Source organism: Phocoena sinus, chromosome 2 (genome assembly GCF_008692025.1).
Source record: "Phocoena sinus isolate mPhoSin1 chromosome 2, mPhoSin1.pri, whole genome shotgun sequence".
NCBI classification, from domain to species: Eukaryota; Metazoa; Chordata; class Mammalia; order Artiodactyla; family Phocoenidae; genus Phocoena; species Phocoena sinus.
The window spans coordinates 82,635,235-82,657,077 of NC_045764.1; the positions used below are offsets into that span (position 1 = coordinate 82,635,235).

The following is a 21,843-nucleotide window of genomic DNA, read 5'->3' on the forward strand; positions in this document are numbered from 1 at the left end:
GCCCTCAGGTCTTGTTTAAATTTATTACAAAATAGGCATGACTTTGGTGATTTTTTTTTTTTTTTTGCGGTTCATGGGCCTCTCACTGTTGTGGCCTCTCCCGTTGCGGGGAAACGGGCTCCGGATGCGCAGGCTCAGCGACCATGGCTCACGGGCCCAGCCGCTTCACGGCATGTGGGATCTTCCCGGACCGGGGCACGAACCCGTGTCCCCTGCATCAGCAGGCGGACTCTCAACCACTGCGCCACCAGGGAAGCCCAACTTTGGTGATTTTAAGATGTCTTATAAATAAATTTTTTAAAAAGCTTTGCTTTAGGTTATCTAATACTTTGTGTCAGACGAAAAGGTTCAGGGGTTGAATAGTTCTTTGCTTTCCCCTGAATCTGATTTTATAATATACTTTCTTTGTCAGCACTGTTGGGGGTTTCTTGAAAATCAGGAACACTGAAAACAAAATGTCAGTAAAAGCCAAGTTTGACTAGTTTTTATAGCGTTTACCATTAGTATTATTTAGTGAGGTGAGAGTAGTTCCTATTACATTTGCTGACACATTAAGCATAAAATATTTAATATTCTATTCTCAATGGTTTTCTAGGTCAATACCATCTAACTGGAATCTTAGGTTTCAAGTACATATGCATAACATTTGGTATGCAAATACTGAAGCTATTACATGGAGAAAACAAAACATAATTAACAAAGGACTGGAATTCACAAAGCATTATAATTACTCACTTGAAAAATGTTCTTGGTCGACACCATTACTACTTCCCACTATATTGCAGAACTGTGTATTCGTTATCAAATTGTGCATCCCAAGAATAGCTATAAATATAGAAAAAGAAAATTATTTTTTTATGTCCATCAATTTTAAACATAAAGAATTAATTTTATGCCCCCAAATTTCTATCAACGATTTTAACACTCTCTGGGCTTTTTCCTACTCAATTAAATACACATTTCATAGCTAAAAAAAAAAAAAGAGAGAAAACATGATTAAAAACCACCTACAATCTCTTTCTTATCAATACCCTTGTAATTTCTCCCCACATTTCTGAATTTAGACACGGCTGGAGCCAGCTTAACCCTAAACCTAAGTCTATGCTTAGCTCCATCTGGTGGCCAAGAGAGAAAATGGAAATGATCTATTGTTGCTGTTCATCCTCAGAGGATTTCTCCAAACATAATGCGATAAAAGGCAGATTTTTCAACTTAACCTTAACTCTCATGTTAATTTACATTTGTATTTTAGCTAAGAGTAGAATACTAAAAGTATGGTTGAATTCTCATATTTAAGATTAAAGTAGCACCCCTCAAAAATGACACTTAGGAGGAGAAATAGATTTTGTTTTTGATGGCCTTTTGCACAAATAAGGCAGAAGCTACAGTATGCCTCTGGCCCATTCCACTCTGATGAATGTACCATTTATAAATCCATTAGCCCTCAGCCCGCCCCAAGGAATAAGATACCTGCTGTAGCTGTAGTACCACACCTTGACTGTCCCTTCCCTGGGTCCTTCCCAAAGAACCATCACTGCTCCTTTAAAACATGTTAGTTCTTAAAGTTATTTGGTACTAACCTCTCCCCATGTGTCATATTTTTCTATCTAGAAAAATGGGTGTGGGTGGAGGCAGCTGGGGGCAGATACTGGTCCAGATAACAAACTGGCAATGATGAAAATCACAGGGAGGTTTGGAAAGTTCCATATATCTTCAGAAAAGTTGGGAAAGTGATGAGTATAGCTCAGGACTGACTATTTTATCTAATTTCCAGTTACCCGTTTCTGGGTCTTCTAATAAAATGGGATAGCAGTAGACCCTGGAGACAGCTTCTAGCTGACCACCAGCTGATGAAAGATTTTTATAAAGACTTTCAAAGATGGCAACATGGGAAAAGACATCCAATAATCAATACATTCCATTCATATAAAAATTTCACCATTAAGAGAATTTAAAGAAACTAAATCCTTTATGTCAGATTTACAGTGTAAAAAACAAAGCCAAGTGTACGGTTACTTATTCAACAGCGCTCTGCTGGGCAAAGCAAGCATTTGTATAGTGTGTATAAGGTGTGTGCTGGTATTTTCCTCCCCTCTACACCATTCACAAATTAATTTTTTAGGAGATACCTGCGAGATCACACAATTCTGTATCAGAAGCACTTGTCAAAGCTTCTTCTAGTTCTGGATCAAGAGATACTTTTTCTTCTGTAAAAGTCTGTACAGGTTTCTGCTTAGGGATAAATATTTTCCCTGTAAAATAAAGCAGTTTGTTAGTTTCATTACTACTGCTAGTAACTCACCATTTTATTCTTACAAAAATTATTAGAAGTATGTGCAGCTGAAGCTGAAGTAAAAGGTCAAGATTAACATCTACAATAATTTTGTTTCATCTTCGGTATGTATTTATAAGTTTCTAAGGCAACACTTTGGCCATATAAGTTGGAACAAGAAAAAGAAATGAACCGAGAAATTTTCCCATTTGTGAAAAGTAAAAATAGGCTCTTTCTGGAGTAATTATGAGTTATTCTACAAATACTAAATCAAAAAATAAATGAATAAACAAAAAAATTCTATAAATTAAGGAAAAAACAGAATTCATTTTCTTATTCTTAAGCAAGGAACTGCTACAGTCCCTTGGGGGATGGCAGAGGCAATTCTAATTCCAGAAATTCAAGTTCTAATTGCAAAGAAATTCCTGTATGTCCTGAGTGGTAGTCTGAACCTTTCTGTCACTGTTCTTCTAAGCCTCCATGACACTAACAAGGTTACCTGTTAAGAAACTAGTTATTCTAGAAACCTACAGTATTTATTATGTGAAAATCAGTATTTTATTACCATATGTTCAATGCAAAACTGAAAACATGAAAGGAATGGAAAATGATAATGATATAGCTGCAGCGCAAGCCAACCAAACAAGAGGTACTTACACGTGGTGGGACTGTTACCAAGATTGACTCTGGTTTCCCCCCTGAGAGAGGTGAAAATCCTAACTAAGTGATCTAGGAAGGCCTATGTGTGGATTCACACAACCTCCAATTATTTTCTTTTCTATCAGAAAATTACCAGGAAAATGTGTGAGAATATGTGACCTGATGAATCTATGTAGTTAGTGTTCTATCAAAAGAAATATTTGTGGGCTTAATAATCAGTGTAGTGAATGTTGTACAATTCTTGTTCAAGGTAAATATCAATCAGTGTAACTCATAAGAAATCCTTCCACAATACAGACTGCTCCCAGGAATCTGACCAAAGCTGGTCAGATATTTTCAGCTAAGCCCATCTAAAAGATTTAATTTCTGATATTATATTTCTTTTTTTATTATTTCCACTTGGTTCTTGTTTAAAAAAATTAGCTTCCATCTCTCTGCCAAAATTCTTCATCTCTTCACACATGCCTTGTCCACCAGATTTTCTGAGATTTTTATTATAAAGTTCCTGACTGATAACACCAATATTTGGGTCATATCTGGTCTTCTACTGACTGTTTACTTTTCTTGACTATAGGCCACATGTGTCTTAAGATCTCTGACTTCATATTGGGCATTTTTGTATAAAAGTATAGCAGAGACTAAAGGAAATGACATTTATTCCTAGAAAGGAATGTGCCACTCAGGTCAGTGCTGAAGTAACATGCTCTACAGTTGAGCTGAATCTGGGCTTTTTGTTGCAACGTTAGTTTAATTCATTTCCTCACTGGCTTCAAACATTTTGAGGACAGGATCAGGACTTACTCTTCAGCAAGGCCTAGGATTAGAACTCTGGTGAGGTTCTGGAGATCTCCTGAGCAGCCACTGCCTACTGTTTTGAACTGTAAAGTAGCCACATTGCTCCTGATGTGTAGTCCTGGCTGCCAGATTTCTAGGAGCTCTGTTTTCCAGTTCCACCCCCCACTTTCCCACTTTTGGGGCCTTGGCAGATCTTTCAGCCCAACGCTTATGTTGTCTGCTCTACACTTTGTGAAGTGGGAGATGGCCTGAAAGGGACTTCTCTCAGCTCTCCTGTCTCTCTCTCAATCTTCCGAGCTAAAAACCTATGCCTCAGGAGTTTTATCTCAGCTCTGCTTCACTGCCTCAGTTCTTGGAGTAGTATCCCTAGCACTAAATGAAGGCCTGAAGCAAAGAACTGGAGGGTAGTGCAGTCTCACCCTATCTCTAGAGCTGCACTGTTCGATATGATATGTTCAATACGGTATGTGACCATTTAAGTTTAAATTAGTTAAAATTTAAAATTCAGTTTCTCAGTCACACAAGCCGCATTTGGCTAGTAGCTACCGTACTGGTTAGCACAGATACTGAACATTCCCATCATGGCATAAAGTTCTAGTGGACGGTGCTGCTCTAGGGATTCTCTGATTTCTAATCTACCATGCTGGCCCATACACAGCCATTAAAAGTTTAAAGTTAGGCTGATGTCTCCTTACTCCTCTCTATGGTAGTTTCCTCCTTTTCCCTATATTTCAGTCAGGAAAGAACGCAGAATGGATCCCCTTTTTCTTTTTTGGATCACCTCTCTTATGGAGGGCTTGCCACCTTCTGGAGCCACTAAGATTTGTGTCTTCAAGCTTTCTGATTTCTTTTTTTAACTATGATTAATGTAGCTTATATGGCTTGTTTTGGTGAGAATAAGAGGTCTCTTGCGACTTCCTACATCTGAATCAGAAGACTTTCTAGGCAAGTATTTTCTTATTTAAAAAATGGCACTTGGCCAATCTACAATGTATTTATATTAGTAAGGATGCTTTTAACTGCATATAACAAAATACCCAACTTAGGGGCTTCCCTGGTGGCACAGTGGTTGAGAGTCCGCCTGCCGATGCAGGGGACATGGGTTCGTGCCCCGGTCCGGGAGGATCCCACATGCCGCGAAGCGGCTGGGCCCATGAGTCATGGCCGCTGAGCCTGCGCGTCCAGAGCCTGTGCTCCGCAACGGGAGAGGTCACAACAGTGAGAGGCCCGCGTACCACAAAAAAAAAAAAAAAAAAAAATACCCAACTTAAAGTGGTTTAAACTGGTGCTTCTCAAGCTTCAATGTGCATGTCATCTACCTAGTGATCTTATTCAAGTGCAGATTCTGATGTAGCAGGTCTAACATGAGCTCTAAGAATCTGTATTTCTAACCAGCCTCCCAGGTGATGCTGATACCGCTGATTCACAGATCACTGTCAAAGCAGCATGGGTTTAAACAATAAGTTTTTTTGTTTTTTGGGGTTTTTTTTTTTGCGGCACGCAGGCCTCTCACTGCTGTGGCCTCTCCCGTTGCGGAGCACAGGCTCCGGACGTGCAGGCTCAGAGGCCATGGCTCACGGGCCCAGCCGTTCCGCGGCATGTGGGATCTTCCCGGACTGGGGCACGAACCCGTATCCCCTGCATCGGCAGGTGGACTCTCAACCACTGCACCACCAAGGAAGCCCAACAATAAGTATTTTTTATCTCACTTAATAACTCCACAGGTAGGTGGCTGAAGGGTTGGTTCAGCAGCTCAATGTTGACGTCAAAGATCCAGGCTCTGTTCTTCTCTTTGTCTATAACTAGCATGGAAGCCTCTGTTCTCAGGCCATTAGTCTCAAGATGACCTTTGTAATACTACGTATCACATCCTCATGCGGCAAGGTCAGGGCAGGAAGGAAGGGCACTTTCTCAACTGCTGACTTTTATAAGGAAAACTGTCCGATAGATTTCTTCTCTGGTCTCACTGACCAGCACCAGGTCACATGTCCATGCCCCACCTGCAAGGGTAGCTTGAAAAGCAAGCATCTGGCCTTTTCAATCTATTTCAGAGATGGATTCTGCCAGTAATGAAGAAGGAATTTGTGAATGGTTGTTAAACAGAAAACTACCACATTTGTCCCAATGCTGAACCAGATGAAGTACACTTCTGTGCTCCCTTAATTCCCTGAACATTTCACTGTGGCTACACTTACTCATTTTGCATGTCTGTCTGTCCTCTGTGAGCTTTGCAATGTTCTGTTCCATCCTTACATTTCCTAGCTCACAGCAGGCAATCCAATTAGTTGAATAAATAATCTGGTGATCACCTCTAGCTCAACTACCTCATTGTATAAAGTATAATATAAATACCCTGGTTCAAAGTTACACAGCAGAGTTAGCACTAGAACACAGGTTCCCAATCTCTCAACCCAGTAATTTTTCCAATAAACTGGTGGCTTTCAAACTTAACTCTTTAGCAGTGGACTTTTCAATTCAAACAAATGCTTATCTATATGGTGGAACGTAACTGATCTTCTTAGTACCAAACTTTGGAGTTCTGGTGATTATTAGATAACCTTTTATCATTAGCTCACAGACGAAGGCAAATCCAAATCATTACATTCTGATAATTCCTTAATACTTTTCACAATGGCTGATATAACAAAGCGGCATACAATTCAGATGGCATGCCTTTAATTGCCATTTCAGGATAATTACATTTTCCTGAGCAAAATCTTACCAGCACTTTCAGGTGTCTATCTCCATGGCTAATGTTTGTTGGCTGCACAATGGATTCACCTGGAAAATTTTAATAAATTCTGATGTCCAAGTCCCACCCCCAGAGATTCTGATTTAACTGGTCTGATGTGCTGTATGGGACATCTGGATTTTCAAAAGCTTTCTAGGAATTCTAATGCATAGCAGCCAAGGTCGAGAAACACTGGATTATGGTATTCACTTAGTAAACAAAACTATATAAACTATCAAAAAGCTGCCTATGTCTTATTCTAGGGACCACTGGAATCTAAAGCATTATAAAAATCTAAAATGTTTATTTTTGTAATCCTCATCCACAGTCCATAGAGACATTATTCTTTTTCTTTTTCTTTTTCTTTTGCACAAGGGAGTTCCAATCCCCCATCAGCATGTTCTTTCTTTCTTTTTTTTTTAATGTTTATTTATTTGGTTGCACCAGGTCTTAGTTGCGGCAGGCAGGCTCTTTAGTTGCAGCTCACCAGCTCCTTAGTTGTGGCATGCAAACTCTTAGTTGCGGCATGCATGTGGGATCTAGTTCCCTGGCCAGAGATCGAACCCAGGGTCCCTGCACTAGGGGTGTGGAGTCTTAACCACTGCGCCACCGGGGAAGTCCCGAGGCATTATTCTTATCTAATTTTTCCCCATACATAAACTTTTGCTAATACTTACAAATACAAAATGGATCTCATCAGAAAAAAACAACAAAGCAAAACAAAATTTCCAAGGGCTTATGGAAATTCTGTGACACAGAAGTTTGCTCTATTTATACAGCTGTGAAATAATTCGGTACCTCTTCTGATACTCCTCTTTACAATTTCTCTGTATGTAGAGATTTTTGTTGCAGAGGTATTTAGCTTATACAGTATTATGTTTTTAACACTACAAAAAGTAATCACTTCATATTTCTTCATGATTAAACAGGAATACACTGTAAGAATTATACTTCAATGTGTATATATAAAATCTTGTTATAGAAAATTAAAAGTAAGGAAAATTACTTTTGTAAGAAAGGATAAAATAGGCAGAACTTAAGTTTAGTATTATGAATACAGTACTTAAGCGGTTCTCCTCAAACTCTTTATAGACTTAACCCCTTAAACAAATCTCAGCTATTTGCAGAAAGTGACAAGGTGATTCTAAAATTCATGTGGAAATCCAAGAGACCCAGAAGAGCCAAACAATCTTGAAAAAGAACAGCTGAACGACTCACACTTCCCAATTTCAAAACTTAATACAAGACTTCACTGGTGACCCAGTGTCCACCTGCCAGTGCAGGGGACACGGGTTCAATCTCTGGTCCGGGAAGATCCCACGTGCCGTGGAGCAACTAAGCCCGTGCGCCACAACTACTGAGCCTGCGCTCTAGAGCCCGCAAGCCACAACTGCTGAAGCTTGCGCGCCTAGAGCCCATGCTCGGCAACAAAAGAAGCCACCAGGATGAGAAGCCCACGCACCGCAATCAAGACTAGCCCCCGCTCACCACAACTAGACAAAGCCTGCAAGCAGCAACGAAGACACAACGCAGCCAAAAATAAATAAATAAATAATTTTTAAAAAACCTAAATACAAAGTTACTGTAATCAAGATAGTGTTATGGTGTACAAGGAAAGACATTTACATCAATGAAATAGAATTGAGAACCCAGAAGTAAACTCATATTTATGGTCAATTGAATTTCTACAAGGATACCAAGACAATTCGATTGAGCAAGAGTTGTCTTTTCAACAAATAGTGCTTGGACAGTTGGATAGCTATATGCAAAAGAAGTTGAAGTTGGACCCCTATATTTCATACCATACACAAATATTAATTGAAAATGAATTACAGACCTAAATGTAAGAGCTAAAACTATAACTGAGAAAAAAAAAAAAAAACCCTAAGAGTAAATATCCATGGCCTTGAGTTAGGGAATGATTTCTTAGATACAACAACAAAATTACAAACAACAGGACTTCCCTGGTGGCAGAGTGGTTAAGAATCCACCTACCAGCTCTATTTACAATAGCCAGGACATGGAAGCAACCTAAGTGTCCATCAACAGATGAATAAAGAAGATGTGGCACATATATACAATGAAATATTACTCAGCCGTAAAAAGAAACAAAATTGAGTTACTTGTAGTGAGGTGGATGGACCCAGAGTCTGTCATACACACTGAAGTCAGTCAGAAAGATAAAAACAAATACCGTATGCTAACACATATATATGGAATCTAAGAAAAAAAAAAAGGTCATGAAGAACCTAGGGGCAAGATGGGAATAAAGACACAGACCTACTGGAGAATGGACTTGAGGATATTGGGAGGGGGAAGGGTAAGCTGGGACAAAGTGAGAGAGTGGCATGGACATATATACACTACCAAATGTAAAATAGATAGCTAGTGGGGAAGCAGCTGCATAGCATAGGGAGATCAGCTCGGTGCTTTGTGACCACCTAGAGGGGTGGGATAGGGAGGGTGGGAGGGAGGGAGACGCAAGAGGGAAGAGATATGGGAACATATGTATATGTATAACTGATTCACTTTGTTATAAAGCAGAAACTAACATACCATTGTAAAGCAACTATACTCCAATAAAGATGTTAAAAAACCCAAAACAACAACAACAAAAAAATAAAATAAAATAAAAAATAAAAAGAATCCGCCTGCCAGTGCAGGGGACACAGGTTCGATCTCTGCTCCAGGAAGATCCCACATGCTATGGAGCAACTAAGCCCATGTGCCACAACTACTGAAGCCTGTGCACCTAGAGCCCACGCTCCACAACAAGAGAAGCCACCGCAATGAGAAGCCCACACACCTCAATGAAAAGAGTAGGCCCTGCTCTCCCCGCAACTAAAGAAAAAGCCTGTGCGCAGGAATAAAGACCCAATGCATCCAAAATAAATAAATAAATAAAATTTAAAAGGTTATTGTAAAACAAAAAAAACTACAAACAACAAAAGAAAAAAATACATAAATTGAACTATATCAAAATCTAAAATTTTGTGGGACAATGATACCAGCAAGAAAATGAAAAGACAAGCTACAGAATGAGAGAAGAAAAATTTCAAATCATGTATTTGATAAGAAACATATCTAGAATATATAAAAAGTGTTTATCAATAATAAATCAAGGGCTTCCCTGGTGGCGCAGTGATTGAGGGTCTGCCTGCCGGTGCAGGGGACACGGGTTCGATCCCTGGCCCGGGAGGATCCCACATGCCGCGGAGCAACTGGGCTCGTGTGCCACATCTGCTGGGCCTGTGCTCTGGAGCCCATGAGCCACGGCTGCTGAGCCCGCCTGTTGCAGCTACTGAGGCACATCTAGAGCCTGTGCTCCACAGTGAGGGGGGCCACTGCAGTGAGAAGCCCGTGCACTGAAACGGGGAGTGGCCCCCGCTCGCCGCAACTGGAGAGAGCCCGTGTGCGGCGGCGAAGACCCAACACAGCCAAAAATAAATAAATAAATAAATAAAATTAAAAAAAAAAATAATAATAAATCAAATATTTTGATTGAATGACAAAAATCAGTAATAAAAAGACATCCCAATCTAAAAATAGGCAAAGGATTTGAAGAGACATTTATCCAAAGAAGATATAAGATGTCTAAGAGCACATGAAAAAATGCTCAATACCATTAGTCATTAGGGAAATGCAAATCAAAACCACAATGTGTGTTATCACTTCACACCGACTAAGATGGCTATAATCAAAATGACAGACAAGAGTTGGCCAGGATGTGGAGAAATCGGAACCCTAATACATTGCTGGTGGGAATGTAAAATGGTGCAGCCACTTTGGAAAACAATTTGGCAGTTCTTCAAATTGTTAAAAAATAGTTACTAAATGACCCAGCAATTCCACTAGTAGGTATACATAGCAAACTGTACACAAGTGTTCACAGCAGCATTATTCATAATAGCTAAAAAGTGGAAACAATCCAAATGTCCATCAACTGATAAATGGAAAAACAAAGTGTGTGTTTCCATACAATGAAATATTATTCATACATAAAAAGGAATGAAACACTGAAACATGCTAAAACACAGATGAAACTCCCAAACACTAGGCTAAGTGAAGGAATTCAGTCATAAATACATACTGTATGATTCCATTTATTTGAAATGTCCAGAATAGGCAAATTTAGAGACAGAAAGTTGATTAGCGGTTTTCTGGGGCTGGAGAATAGAGTGAGGAATGGAGACTATTCATAGGTACAGCGTTTCCTTTTGGGATGATAAAAATGTTCTAAACTTAAGATTATGGTGATAGTTATACAACTCTGTGAATGTACTAAAAACCACTGAATTGTACACTTTAAGTGGGTAAATTTTATGATGTGTGTTGCACCTTAAACGCATTCAGCCAGATAGTGCTTGTGCTTCTTAGTTAAAATCAGCTGTTCTCTGGGAAATACACAATTAGCAAACTGCTTGACTGATTCCATATTAACAGAAAACGCATTTCTAAACATGTGTGTTAATTTAAATGTCTCATATAAATTAGATTTAAGTTACAAATCTTAATTACTAAGGGATGCTGATAAATAGATCTCCATTATAATGGTTAATGTGATTTGTGCCCTCAATGTCTTGCAGGATGAGTGAAATGTTCAGCTTTTATTCGACGTATAGCAGTGTGTGTGTGTGTGTGTGTGTGTGTGTGTGTTTGCAGAGGGTAGGGAAATGTGTAAATTTGATACTGCTTTTATCCAAAACCATCTGTTAACAAAATTAGTACACCATTTTATTATGATCATCTTTCTTCTGATGTTTTTTTAAAAATCATGGATTATTCTTTATAGAAATTTCAGTCTCATTCTGATAAAATGATTTAACATATATAAAGCAACTGGTATACAGTAAACGCAATAGACACATGTTAATTAGTTATTCTTATTTTCTCTGGAATTTCTTGCATGTGTACGTGAGAGAGACACAGAGAGTTTTCCAAAACAAACAACCCACGAGGACTGAAAACCATAAAGTTCCAAGTATCTATATCAGTGATTCTTTTTTAAAAACTCATTCATTCATTCATTCATTCATTTATGGCTGAGTTGGGTCTTTGTTGCTGCGCACGGGCTTTCTCTAGTTGTGGCGAGTGGTGGCTACTCTTTGTTGCGGTGTGCGGGCTTCTCATTGTGGTGGCTTCTCTTGTTGCGGAGCACGGGCTCTAGGCGTGCAGGTTTCAGTAGCTGTGGCTCATGGGCTCTAGAGCGCAGGCTCGGTAGTTGTGACACACGGGCTTAGTTGCTCCGCAGCGTGTGGGATCTTCCTGGACCAGGGCTTAAACCCATGTCCCGTGCATTGGCAGGTAGATTCTTAAGCATTGCCCCACCAGGGAAGCCCTATATCAGTGGTTCCTAAACTCAGAAAATGAACACTGACTAGGCATGGATATTTCTGAAAAAGCTCCCTACATGATTCTGACTTTTACCTACTCATGTTGATAAAGTGCTAATCTGTATAAGTGCAGCTCTGAAAAGATTAGGATGAGTACTCCTGTACTGATCTAATTTTACTTTTCCTCTCCTTGAAATATGTTCTAAAAGCTCTGACTTATAACTTAATATTTGTATTTATTTGAAATAACAGAATGTCTTAAAAAATGGTTATTCACTTCTATTCTTCAGTACACAGCATTCTATCTAAATACCTTATTTAACAAAGCAACATCTAAAACTGGATTTTTTAAAAACTGAAATTACAGTTCTTTACATTGTAGCAAAATATGAAAATAAGCAATGACAAGATCAGAAAAAATCTCTCAGACAAGTATGAAAAGATATGCTTGCCACCCCCAAATGAAACAACAAAAACAGGGCTATGACTCTTGGTTGCTAAGAATGTTGAAAGAGTTCAGTAATGTTTCTGTAACTACAAAATGGCAGCTAAGGAAATAGAAGAAACCAAGATAAGAATTCATATAATGGTAGCTTAAATGCATGGCATTTATCCAAAGCTGCGTTTGTGCCAAGAGGAGGAAAAAAAAAAAAAAGGAATAGCTTGCCAAGATCCTTGTGATTGTTCTAAAATAAGTAAGACAGTATAAACCATGTTAACAATTTTATTGCCAGGACCTTTCTTCACAAGTCCTCATCTCTTTTGCTCTGATATCAAGTTACAGCTACCACAAGGTTAAGAATTATCTTAGTCATGGTCCCATCCTTGCTAAGTATATAAAATGTACAATAACTAGGGGCTTCCCTGATGGCACAGTGGTTGAGAGTCTGCCTGCCGATGCAGGGGACACGGGTTCATGCCCCGGTCCGGGAAGATCCCACATGCCGCAGAGCGGCTGGGCCCGCGAGCCAGGGCCGCCGGGCCTGCGTGTCCGGAGCCTGTGCTCCACAACGGGAGAGGCCACAATAGTGAGAGGCCCGCGTACCACAAAAAAAAAAAAGTACAATAACTAGAAACAGAGCAGTCTCTAGTTATTTCATTTCTACAGAGGTGAAAGGCCCTAGCTAATTTTACTATGTGTATATTTATAAGCTACCTTGTTCCAGAAAAGATTTAAGGGAACTAGGCCACTATAATCTCCACAGGGGGCTTTGGGATATCCTTTTGACAGGAAGAGCACAAACCTCAGATCAACCAAACCAAAGGATGAGGGGGCAGATACTGGAAAGGCGTTTTCGGTTTGACCCAACAGCACACATGACACCTGCTCAATACTACAATATGATCACCAACAAATGCTTCTTTATTCAGCAAATGTTTAGTGAGCCTGTATATACTAGATAATGAGCTAGAAAGATAACATAAAGAAAATGAAATATGAGATTCTTTACTTTGAGGAGCTTATACTCTAGTTGGGGAAACAGGATATCTATTGTATATGATTCTGGAGACTTCCACTTCTGGCCAAGATGGAGTAATAGGGTCAGGATTTACCCATGACTGAAACAACCCCAAAATGGACAAAATATAAGAAAGTTTACAAGACACTGATCATCAGGCAAAAAAGAACAGTGATTCCTGAGAGATGAGAAACAAAGTGAGCTCCATGACTGCCCAGGTTACTGCCTAGAGAAAAGTGTCCAGGCTGCAGCACAGGGAACAGAACCCAGGCAGAGCCTGGGGAACTATCTGAACCAAAGAGATACAGCCGAGGTCCAGAAAGACGAGGGCAGCCAGCGTTTATAGAACAGAGTGCCAGAGAGGACAGAGTTACACAGCACACTCTGGAGATCTGCAGAGGGCTGCCTTTTAGCGTTCAGCAGAGCAGCACATGTGTATGGTGAAACTACCTTGGGCGAAGGAAAAAAAACCATCTGAAAGAATTAGAAATAACAGTGCACAGGCTCATGCAGGGCTGGGAATAGAACGTGCTCCCACCAGCCAGACTGGAAAACCTCATAATTCACAGGGCACTGGGTAGGGAACTCAGGAGAGTCTTGCCTCAGTAGTGGAGAAATAATGAGCCCTAGACCGAACACTGCTGCAGTCCCACCTAACGAATCTGAAAAGCAAGACCCTAAAGGATCAAAAGACCAAATTGTTTCCATATAACTTAATCTTGTCTCAGAATGAAACTCAAGACTACTTATAGGGGTATCAAAATATCCAGCACCCAAAAAGTTAAAATTCATAATGTCTGGTATCCAATAAAAAATTACCAGCATGCAAAGAAGCAGGGAAATTCGACCCGTAAGGAAGAGAAAAAAAAAATCAATATATCAAAACTGACTTAGCAATGACAGATGATAAAATCAGCAGGTAAGGATATTAAAACAGTTATTATAATTATATTCCATATGTTCAAAATGTTATATAGAGACATGGAAGATATGAAACAAACAAACAAAAAGTTGGAAAGAGAACAAAGAACTGATGGGACAAATAGAAAAGATATACTATGTTAACACTAATCTGAAGAAAGCAAGATTGGTTATATTAATATCAGACAAAGTAGATTTCAGAGCAAAGAATATTACCAGGGATAAAGAAGGTCATTCCATAATGATAAAATGGGCAATGCATCAAGAGGATATACAAGCTTAAATCAACTAAAAAGAAAAAACATGGGGGGAGGAGTCAAGATGGTGGTGTGGGAGGACGGGGAGTTAGCGTCTCCCCACAACTAGGGCACGTGCCGGCCGATGATGGAGGACTCTAACCCCCAAGGAGATGGGAGGAACCCCAGAGTGAACCAGTAGGATGTAGGGGGACTTAGGGGGGAGGAGAAGTAGAGGCCAGACAAGATCAGCACCCCTGAAGCCAGAGAGATCAGGAGAGGCAGGTGGGAGGGACTCTCTGGGAAGAGCGGGAGAGGAGTGGAGAGTGATCGCCTGGACCACTGGGGCCAGGGAGCTTGCTGAGCTCCCAAGCTGGTTCCCCACCTTTTCAAAGCCCCCTCCAGGCCACATGGGTCCTGGGGGCATAAGAGGGAGGCCAGGGAGATCAGGAGACACAGGTGGGAGGGGCCCTCCCACACCCCAGACCGGAGGAGCAGGAGAGGAGAGGAGGGCATTTGCCCCACCCACTCGAGCCCAGGAAGCCTGCTGCGCTCCCAGGTGAGGCCCCGTGCCCTCTGAGACTGGGACCCTTCAGTTCCTTGAGCCTAAGCCCCACCCCACACAGCCCCCAGGGCCTTTTCCAGTGCTGTGGGTCCTGAGCATTGGCCCTGCCCACCACCCAAATCTCGCCCTTGCTTAAGCCCTGCTCTCCACAGCCAAGGCCTTCCCCCACTCCTTTTATTTATTATTAGTTTTCTTTTCCCTCCTCCTCTTTTTTACTATTGTGGTACTGATGTACCTTCCACTTGTTGATTCATCTATATTTTTACATTCTTTCTAACATATCTGTTAGTTTCCTAGTCTAATTTTTTTTTTTTTACTTTGTTATTGTTCTTTTTTTTTTTGGCACCTCATGCGGCTTGCGGGATCTTGATTTGCTAGCACAGGGTCGGGTGGAAGCTCCTGCGGTGGGAGCTCTGAGTCTGAACCACTGGACTAACAGACACTTTCAGACTCCAGGGAATATTTATCGGAGTGAGATCTCACAGACTTCCTCATCTCAGCACCAAGACCCAGCTCTACCCAATAGCCTACAAACTCCAGTGTTGGAAGCCTCAGGCCAAACAACCAGTAAAACAGGAACACAATCCCACTCATTAAAAAAAAAAAAAAGGCAAGAAAATATGTCACAGATGAAGGAGCAAGGTAAAAACCTACAAGACCAAACAAATGAAGAGGAAATAGGCAATCTACCTGAAAAAGAATTCAGAGTAATGATAGTAAAGATGATCCAGAATCTCAGAAATAGAATGGAAGCACGGATTGAGAAAATACAAGAAATGTTTAACAAAGATCCAGAAGAACTAAAGAACAAACAAACAGATGGACAACACCATAACTGAAATGAAAAATGCACTACAAGGAATCAATAACAGAATAACGGAGGCAGAAGAACAAATAAGTGAGCTGGAAGACAAAATGGTGGAAATAACTGCCGAGGAGCAGAATAAAGAAAAAAGAATGAGAAGAATTGAAGACAATCTCAGAGACCTCTGGGACAACACTAAATGCACCAACATTAAAATTATAGGTGTCCCAGAAAAAGAAGAGAAAAAGAAAGGGTCTGCAAAAATATTTGAAGAGATTAGAGTGGAAAATTTCCCTAATATGGGAAAGGAAATAGTCACCCAAGTCCAGGAAGCACAGGGAGTCCCATACAGGGTAAACCCTAGGAAAAACATACCAAGACACATATTAATCAAACTAACAAAAATTAAATTCACAGAAAAAATATTAAAAGCAGCAAGGGAAAAACAAAAAATAATATACAAAGGAATCCCCATAAGGTTATCAGCTGAGTTTTCAGTGGAAACTCTGCAGGCCAGAAGGGAGTGGCAGGATATACTTAAAGTGATGAAAGAGAAAAAACTACAACCAAGATTACTCTACCCAGCAAGAATCTCATTCAGATTCGATGGAGAAGTCAAAAGCTTTTCAGACAAACAACAGCTAAGAGAATTCAGCACCACCAAACCAGCTTTACAACACATGCTAAAGAAACTTCTCTAAGCAGGAAACACAAGACAAGAAGAAGACCCATAAAAACAAACCCAAAACAATTAAGAAAATATCGATAATAACCTTGAAAGTAAATGGATTAAATGTCCCAACCAAAAGACACAGACTGGCTGAATGGATACAAAAACAAGACCCATATATATGCTGTCTACAAGAGACCCACTTCAGACCTAGGGACACATACAGACTGAAAGTGAAGGGACGGAAAAAGATATTCCATGCAAATGGGAATCAAAAGAAAGCTGGAGTAGCAATACTCGTATCAGATAAAAAAGACTTTAAAATAAAGACTGTTACAAGAGGTAAGGAGGGACACTACATAATGATCAAGGGATCAATCCAAGAAGAAGATATAACAATTATATATGTTTATGCACCCAACATAGGAGCACCTCAATACATAAGGCAAATGCTAACAACCATGAAAGGAGAAATCGACAGTAACGCAATAATAGTAGGGGACTTTAACACCCCACTTACACCAATGGACAGATCATCCAAACAGAAAATAAATAAGGAAACACAAGCTTTAAATGACACAACAGACCAGATAAACCTAATTAATATTTATAGAACATTCCACCCAAAAGTGGCTGAACACACTTTCTTCTCAACTGCACATGGAACATTCTCCAGGACAGATCACATCTTGGGTCATAAATCAAGCATCAGAAAATTTAAGAAAACTGAAATTGTAGCAAGGATCTTTTCTGACCACGATGCTATGAGGCTGGAAATCAATTACAGGAAAAAGACTATAAAAAAACACAGATACATGGATGCTAAACAGTGTGCTACTAAATAACCAAGAGATCACTGAAGACATCAAAGAAGAAATTAAAAAATACATAGAAACAAATGACAACAAAAACACATCAACCCAAACCGTATGGGACGCAGCAAAAGCAGTTCTAAGAGGAAAGTTTATAGCCATTCAATCTCACCTCAAGAAACAAGAAAAACCTCAAATAAACAATCTAACCCTACACTTAACTAGAGAAAGAAGAACAAAGAAAACCCAAAGTCAGTAGAAGGAAAGAAATCATAAAGATCAGAGCAGAAATAAATGAAATAGAAATGAAGAAAACAATAGCAAAGATCAATAAAACTAACAGCTGGTTCTTTGAGAAGATAAACAAAATTGATAAACCCTAAGCCAGACACATCAAGAAAAAAGGGAGAGGATGCAAATCAATAAAATTAGAAATGAAAAAGGAGAAATCACAACTGACACTGCAGAAATACAAAGGATTATAAGAGACTACTACAAATAACTATATGTCAATAAAATGGACAACGAAGAAATGGACAAATTCTTGGAAAGGTACAATTTTCCAAGACTGAATCAGGAAGAATTAGAAAATATAAACAGACCTATCACAGGTATTGATATTGAAACTGTGATTAAAAATCTTCCAACAAACAAAAGTCCAGAACCAGATGGCTTCACTGGCGAATTCTATCAAACATTTAGAGAAGAGCTAACACCCATCCTTCTCAAACTCTTCCAAAAAATTGCAGAGGGAGAAACACTCCCAAATTCATCCTACAAAGCCAACATCACCCTGATACCAAAACCAGAAAAAGATATCACACAAAAAAGAAAATTATAGACCAGTATCAATGATGAACATAGATGCAAAAATCCTGAACAAAATACTAGTAAACAGAATCCAAAAGCACATTAAAAGGATCATACACCATGATCAAGTGGGATTTATCCCAGGGATGCAAGGATTCTTTGATATATGCAAATCAATCAATGTGATACACCACATTAACAAATTAAGGAATAAAAACCATATGATCATCTCAGTAGTTGCAGAAAAAGCTTTCGACAAAATTCAACACCCATTTATGATAAAAACTCTCCAGAAAGTGGGCTTAGAGGGAAACTACCTCAACAAAATAAAGGCCATATATGACAAACCAACAGCAAGCATCGTTCTCAATGGTGAAAAACTGAAAGCATTTCCACTAGGATTAGGAACAAGACAAGGATGTCCACACTCGCCACTATTATTCAACATAGTTTTGGAAGTCTTAGCCATGGCAATCAGAAAAGAAAAAGAAATAAAAGGAATACAAATTGGAAAAGAAGAAGTAAGACTGCCACTGTTTGCCGGTGACATGATGTTATACATAGAAAATCCTAAAGATGCCACCAGAAAACTACTAGAACTAATCAATGAATTTGGTAAAGTTGCAGGATACAAAATTAATGCACAGAAATCTCTGGCATTCCTATACACCAACAATGAAAAATCAGAAAGAGAAATTAAGGAAACACTCCCATTTACCACTGCAACAAAAAGAATGAAATACCTAGGAATAAACCTGCCTAAGGAGGCAAAAGACTTCTACTCAGAAAACTATAAAACACTGATGAAAGAAATCAAAGATGACATAAACAGATGGAGAAATATACCATGTTCTTGGATTGGAAGAATCAATATTGTGAAAATGACTATACTACAATATACAGATTCAATGCAATCCCTATCAAACTACCAATGGCATTCTTCACAGAAGTAGAACAAAAAAATCTTACAATTCGTATGGAAATACAAAAGACCCTGAATAGCTAAAGCAAACTTGAGAAAGAAAAACGGAGTTGGAGGAATCTGGCTCCCAAACTTCAAACTATACCGCAAAGCTACAGTAATCAAGACAGTATGGTACTGGCACAAAAACCGAAAGATCAGTGGTACAGGATAGAATGGCCAGAGATAAACCCACACACATATGGGCACCTAATTTATGACAAAGGAGGCAAGAACATACAATGGAGAAAAGACAGCCTCTTCAATAAGTGGTGCTGGGAAAACTGGACAGCTACATGTAAAAGAATGAAATTAGAACACTACCTAACACCATACACAAAAATAAAATCCAAATGGATTAAAGACTTAAATATAAGACCAGACACTATAAAACTCTTAGAGGAAAACATAGGAAAAACACTCTTTGACATAAACCACAGCAAGATCTTTTTAGAACCACCTCCCAGAGTAACGGAAATAAAAACAAAAATAAACAAATGGGACCTAATGAAACTTAAAAGCTTTTGCACAGCAAAGAAAACCATAACAAAACAAAAAGACAACCCTCAGAATGGGAGAAAATATTTGCAAATGAAACAACAAAGGATTAATCTCCAAAATATACGAACAGCTCATGGAGCTCAATGTCAAATAAACAAACAATCCAGTTTTAAAATGGGCAGAAGGAGGGCTTCCCTGGTGGCGCAGTGGTTGAGAGTCTGCCTGCCGATGCAGGGGACACGGGTTCGTGCCCCGCTCCGGGAGGATCCCACATGCCGCGGAGCAGCTGGGCCTGTGAGCCATGGCCGTTGAGCCTGCGCGTCCGGAGCCTGTGCTCCGCAACGGGAGAGGCCACAACAGTGAGAGGCCCGCGTACCGCAAAAAAAAAAAAAAAAATGGGCAGAGGACCTTAATAGACATTTTACCAAGGAAGACATACAGATGGCCAAGAGGAACATGAAAAGATGCTCAACATCACTAACAATTAGAGAAATGCAAATCAAAACTACAATGAGGTATCACCTCACGCCAGTCAGAGTGGCCATTATAAAAAAGCTAGAAACAATAAATGCTGGAAAGGGTGTAGTGAAAAGGGAACCCTCCTACACTGTTGGTGGGAATGTAAATTGATACAGCCACTATGGAAGGTAGTATGGAGGTTCCTTAAAAAACTAAAAATAGAACTACCATATGACCCAGCAGTCCCATTACTGGGCGTACACCCTGAGAGAACCATAATTCAAAAAGAGATATGCACTGCAATGTTCACTGCAGCACTATTTACAATAGCCAGGACATGGAGGCAACCTAAATGTCCATCGACAGATGAATGGATAAAGAAGATGTGGCACATATATACAATGGAATATTACTCAGCCGTAAAAAGAAACGAAACTGAGTTATTAGTAGTGAGGTGGATGGACCCAGAGTCTGTCATACAGAGTGAAGTTAAGTCAGAAAGAGAAAAACAAATACCGTATGCTAACACATATATATGGAATCTAAAAAAAAAAAAAGGTACTGATGAACCTAGTTGCAGGGCAGGAATAAAGAGGTAGATATCGAGAATGGACTTGATGACATGGGGTGGGAGGGCAAAGCTGGGGCGAAGTGAGAGTAGCATCAACATATATACACTACTGAATGTAAAATAGTTGGCTGGTGGGAAGCAGCAGCAAAGCATGGGAGATCAGTTCGGAGCTTTGCGATGACCTAGAGGGATGGGATAGGGAGGATGGGAGGGAGGCTCGTGAGGGAGGGGATATGGGGACATGTGTATGCATATGGCTGATTCGCTTTGTTGTGCAACAGAAACTATCACGGTATTGTGAGGCAATTATACTCCAATAAAAATCTATTAAGAAGTAAAAAACCTAAAAACAGAGCCTCACAGTGTATGGTTGTGGAACAATTAAAATCAAAATTCTGTGGTATGCAAATTATATACAGACATGTTGGAGGGAAAGGAATATCCAGAGTGGGTATGTTTATACAGGGAAAGTTTCCCGTAAAACATGAACAATCCATCAGGCTAACTCCCCACCCCAAAGGAGTGAATCATTCAAAAGATACAGTGACTAGTCTCCAAAGGAGATGCCTGCATCTGCATGACTAAGTTAAATAGCCCAGTCTACATATCAGTGCCTGATAAGACCTCTTTTTACAGGTATATAAAGGACATTTAGAATTTATGAAATTTGAGTACAAAAATAGAGCCAGTCTTTATCTTGAATTTAGTGGAAACCAACTGCACGCTCGCAGTTACATAATCCTGCTGATTTAGGCCGTTTATAACTATGATCCTTCTGGTTTAAGGAATCAAGTCTGCCTTTCCTCCAAAAAGAAATCATTTACTCAGAAAGATGAGGGAAGCATCTTTCAGAAGAGTGACTATAGTAAGTTTTCTGGAAGGCTAAGGGAACTGTGAATAAATAATCTAGAAAGTATATGAGAACCCTTAGTTTAAGGCAATCTGGTTAAATTCACCTTTAGTAAGCAGAGCAGGGCATAGGAGAGTCTTGGGAAGAAAACCCAAGGGCATTCCTTTATCCAGGAGAGGAAGGGAAACCACCAGAAAGAATAGGTGGCTGTACCCCAAGGGCCAACTGGGAGCACAGGCATGCTCTTCAAGGAGGGGAGGAGTCCAACCTAGGAGTGTCAGTGGCTCGAAGGGAGGGGTTCTTTGGTGGTGCACAGGAGAGAGTGTACAAGGTGCAGCAGGCTCTAGTCTATGAAATAAGGGACAATGAGGGAAAAAAAAGTCTTAGGCTAGGTAAGGGTAAAGTGTGATCTTAGACGTGGGGAGGAAGAC

At 39.8% G+C, this 21,843-nt stretch overlaps 1 protein-coding gene across 6 annotated transcripts in view; it reads right to left on the reverse strand.

The window, feature by feature from the left end:
• TMOD3 (tropomodulin 3) overlaps positions 1 to 21,843 on the reverse strand; it is a 97,730-nt gene that overhangs the window by 18,352 nt on the left and 57,535 nt on the right. For 5 of the 6 annotated variants that reach the window (XR_004348263.1, XM_032621086.1, XM_032621088.1 and 2 more), the window contains exons 4-5: positions 2,130 to 2,252; positions 736 to 825 (exon numbers count right to left, since the gene is read on the reverse strand). Coding sequence is in view for 5 of the 6 variants with exons in the window: in XM_032621086.1 (XP_032476977.1) it covers positions 736 to 825; positions 2,130 to 2,252 (213 nt within the window). In the remaining variant the exon portion in view is untranslated. Of the gene's footprint in view, positions 1 to 735; positions 826 to 2,129; positions 2,255 to 21,843 lie in introns of all 6 variants that reach the window. The other variant, XM_032621089.1, reaches the window with a different exon arrangement.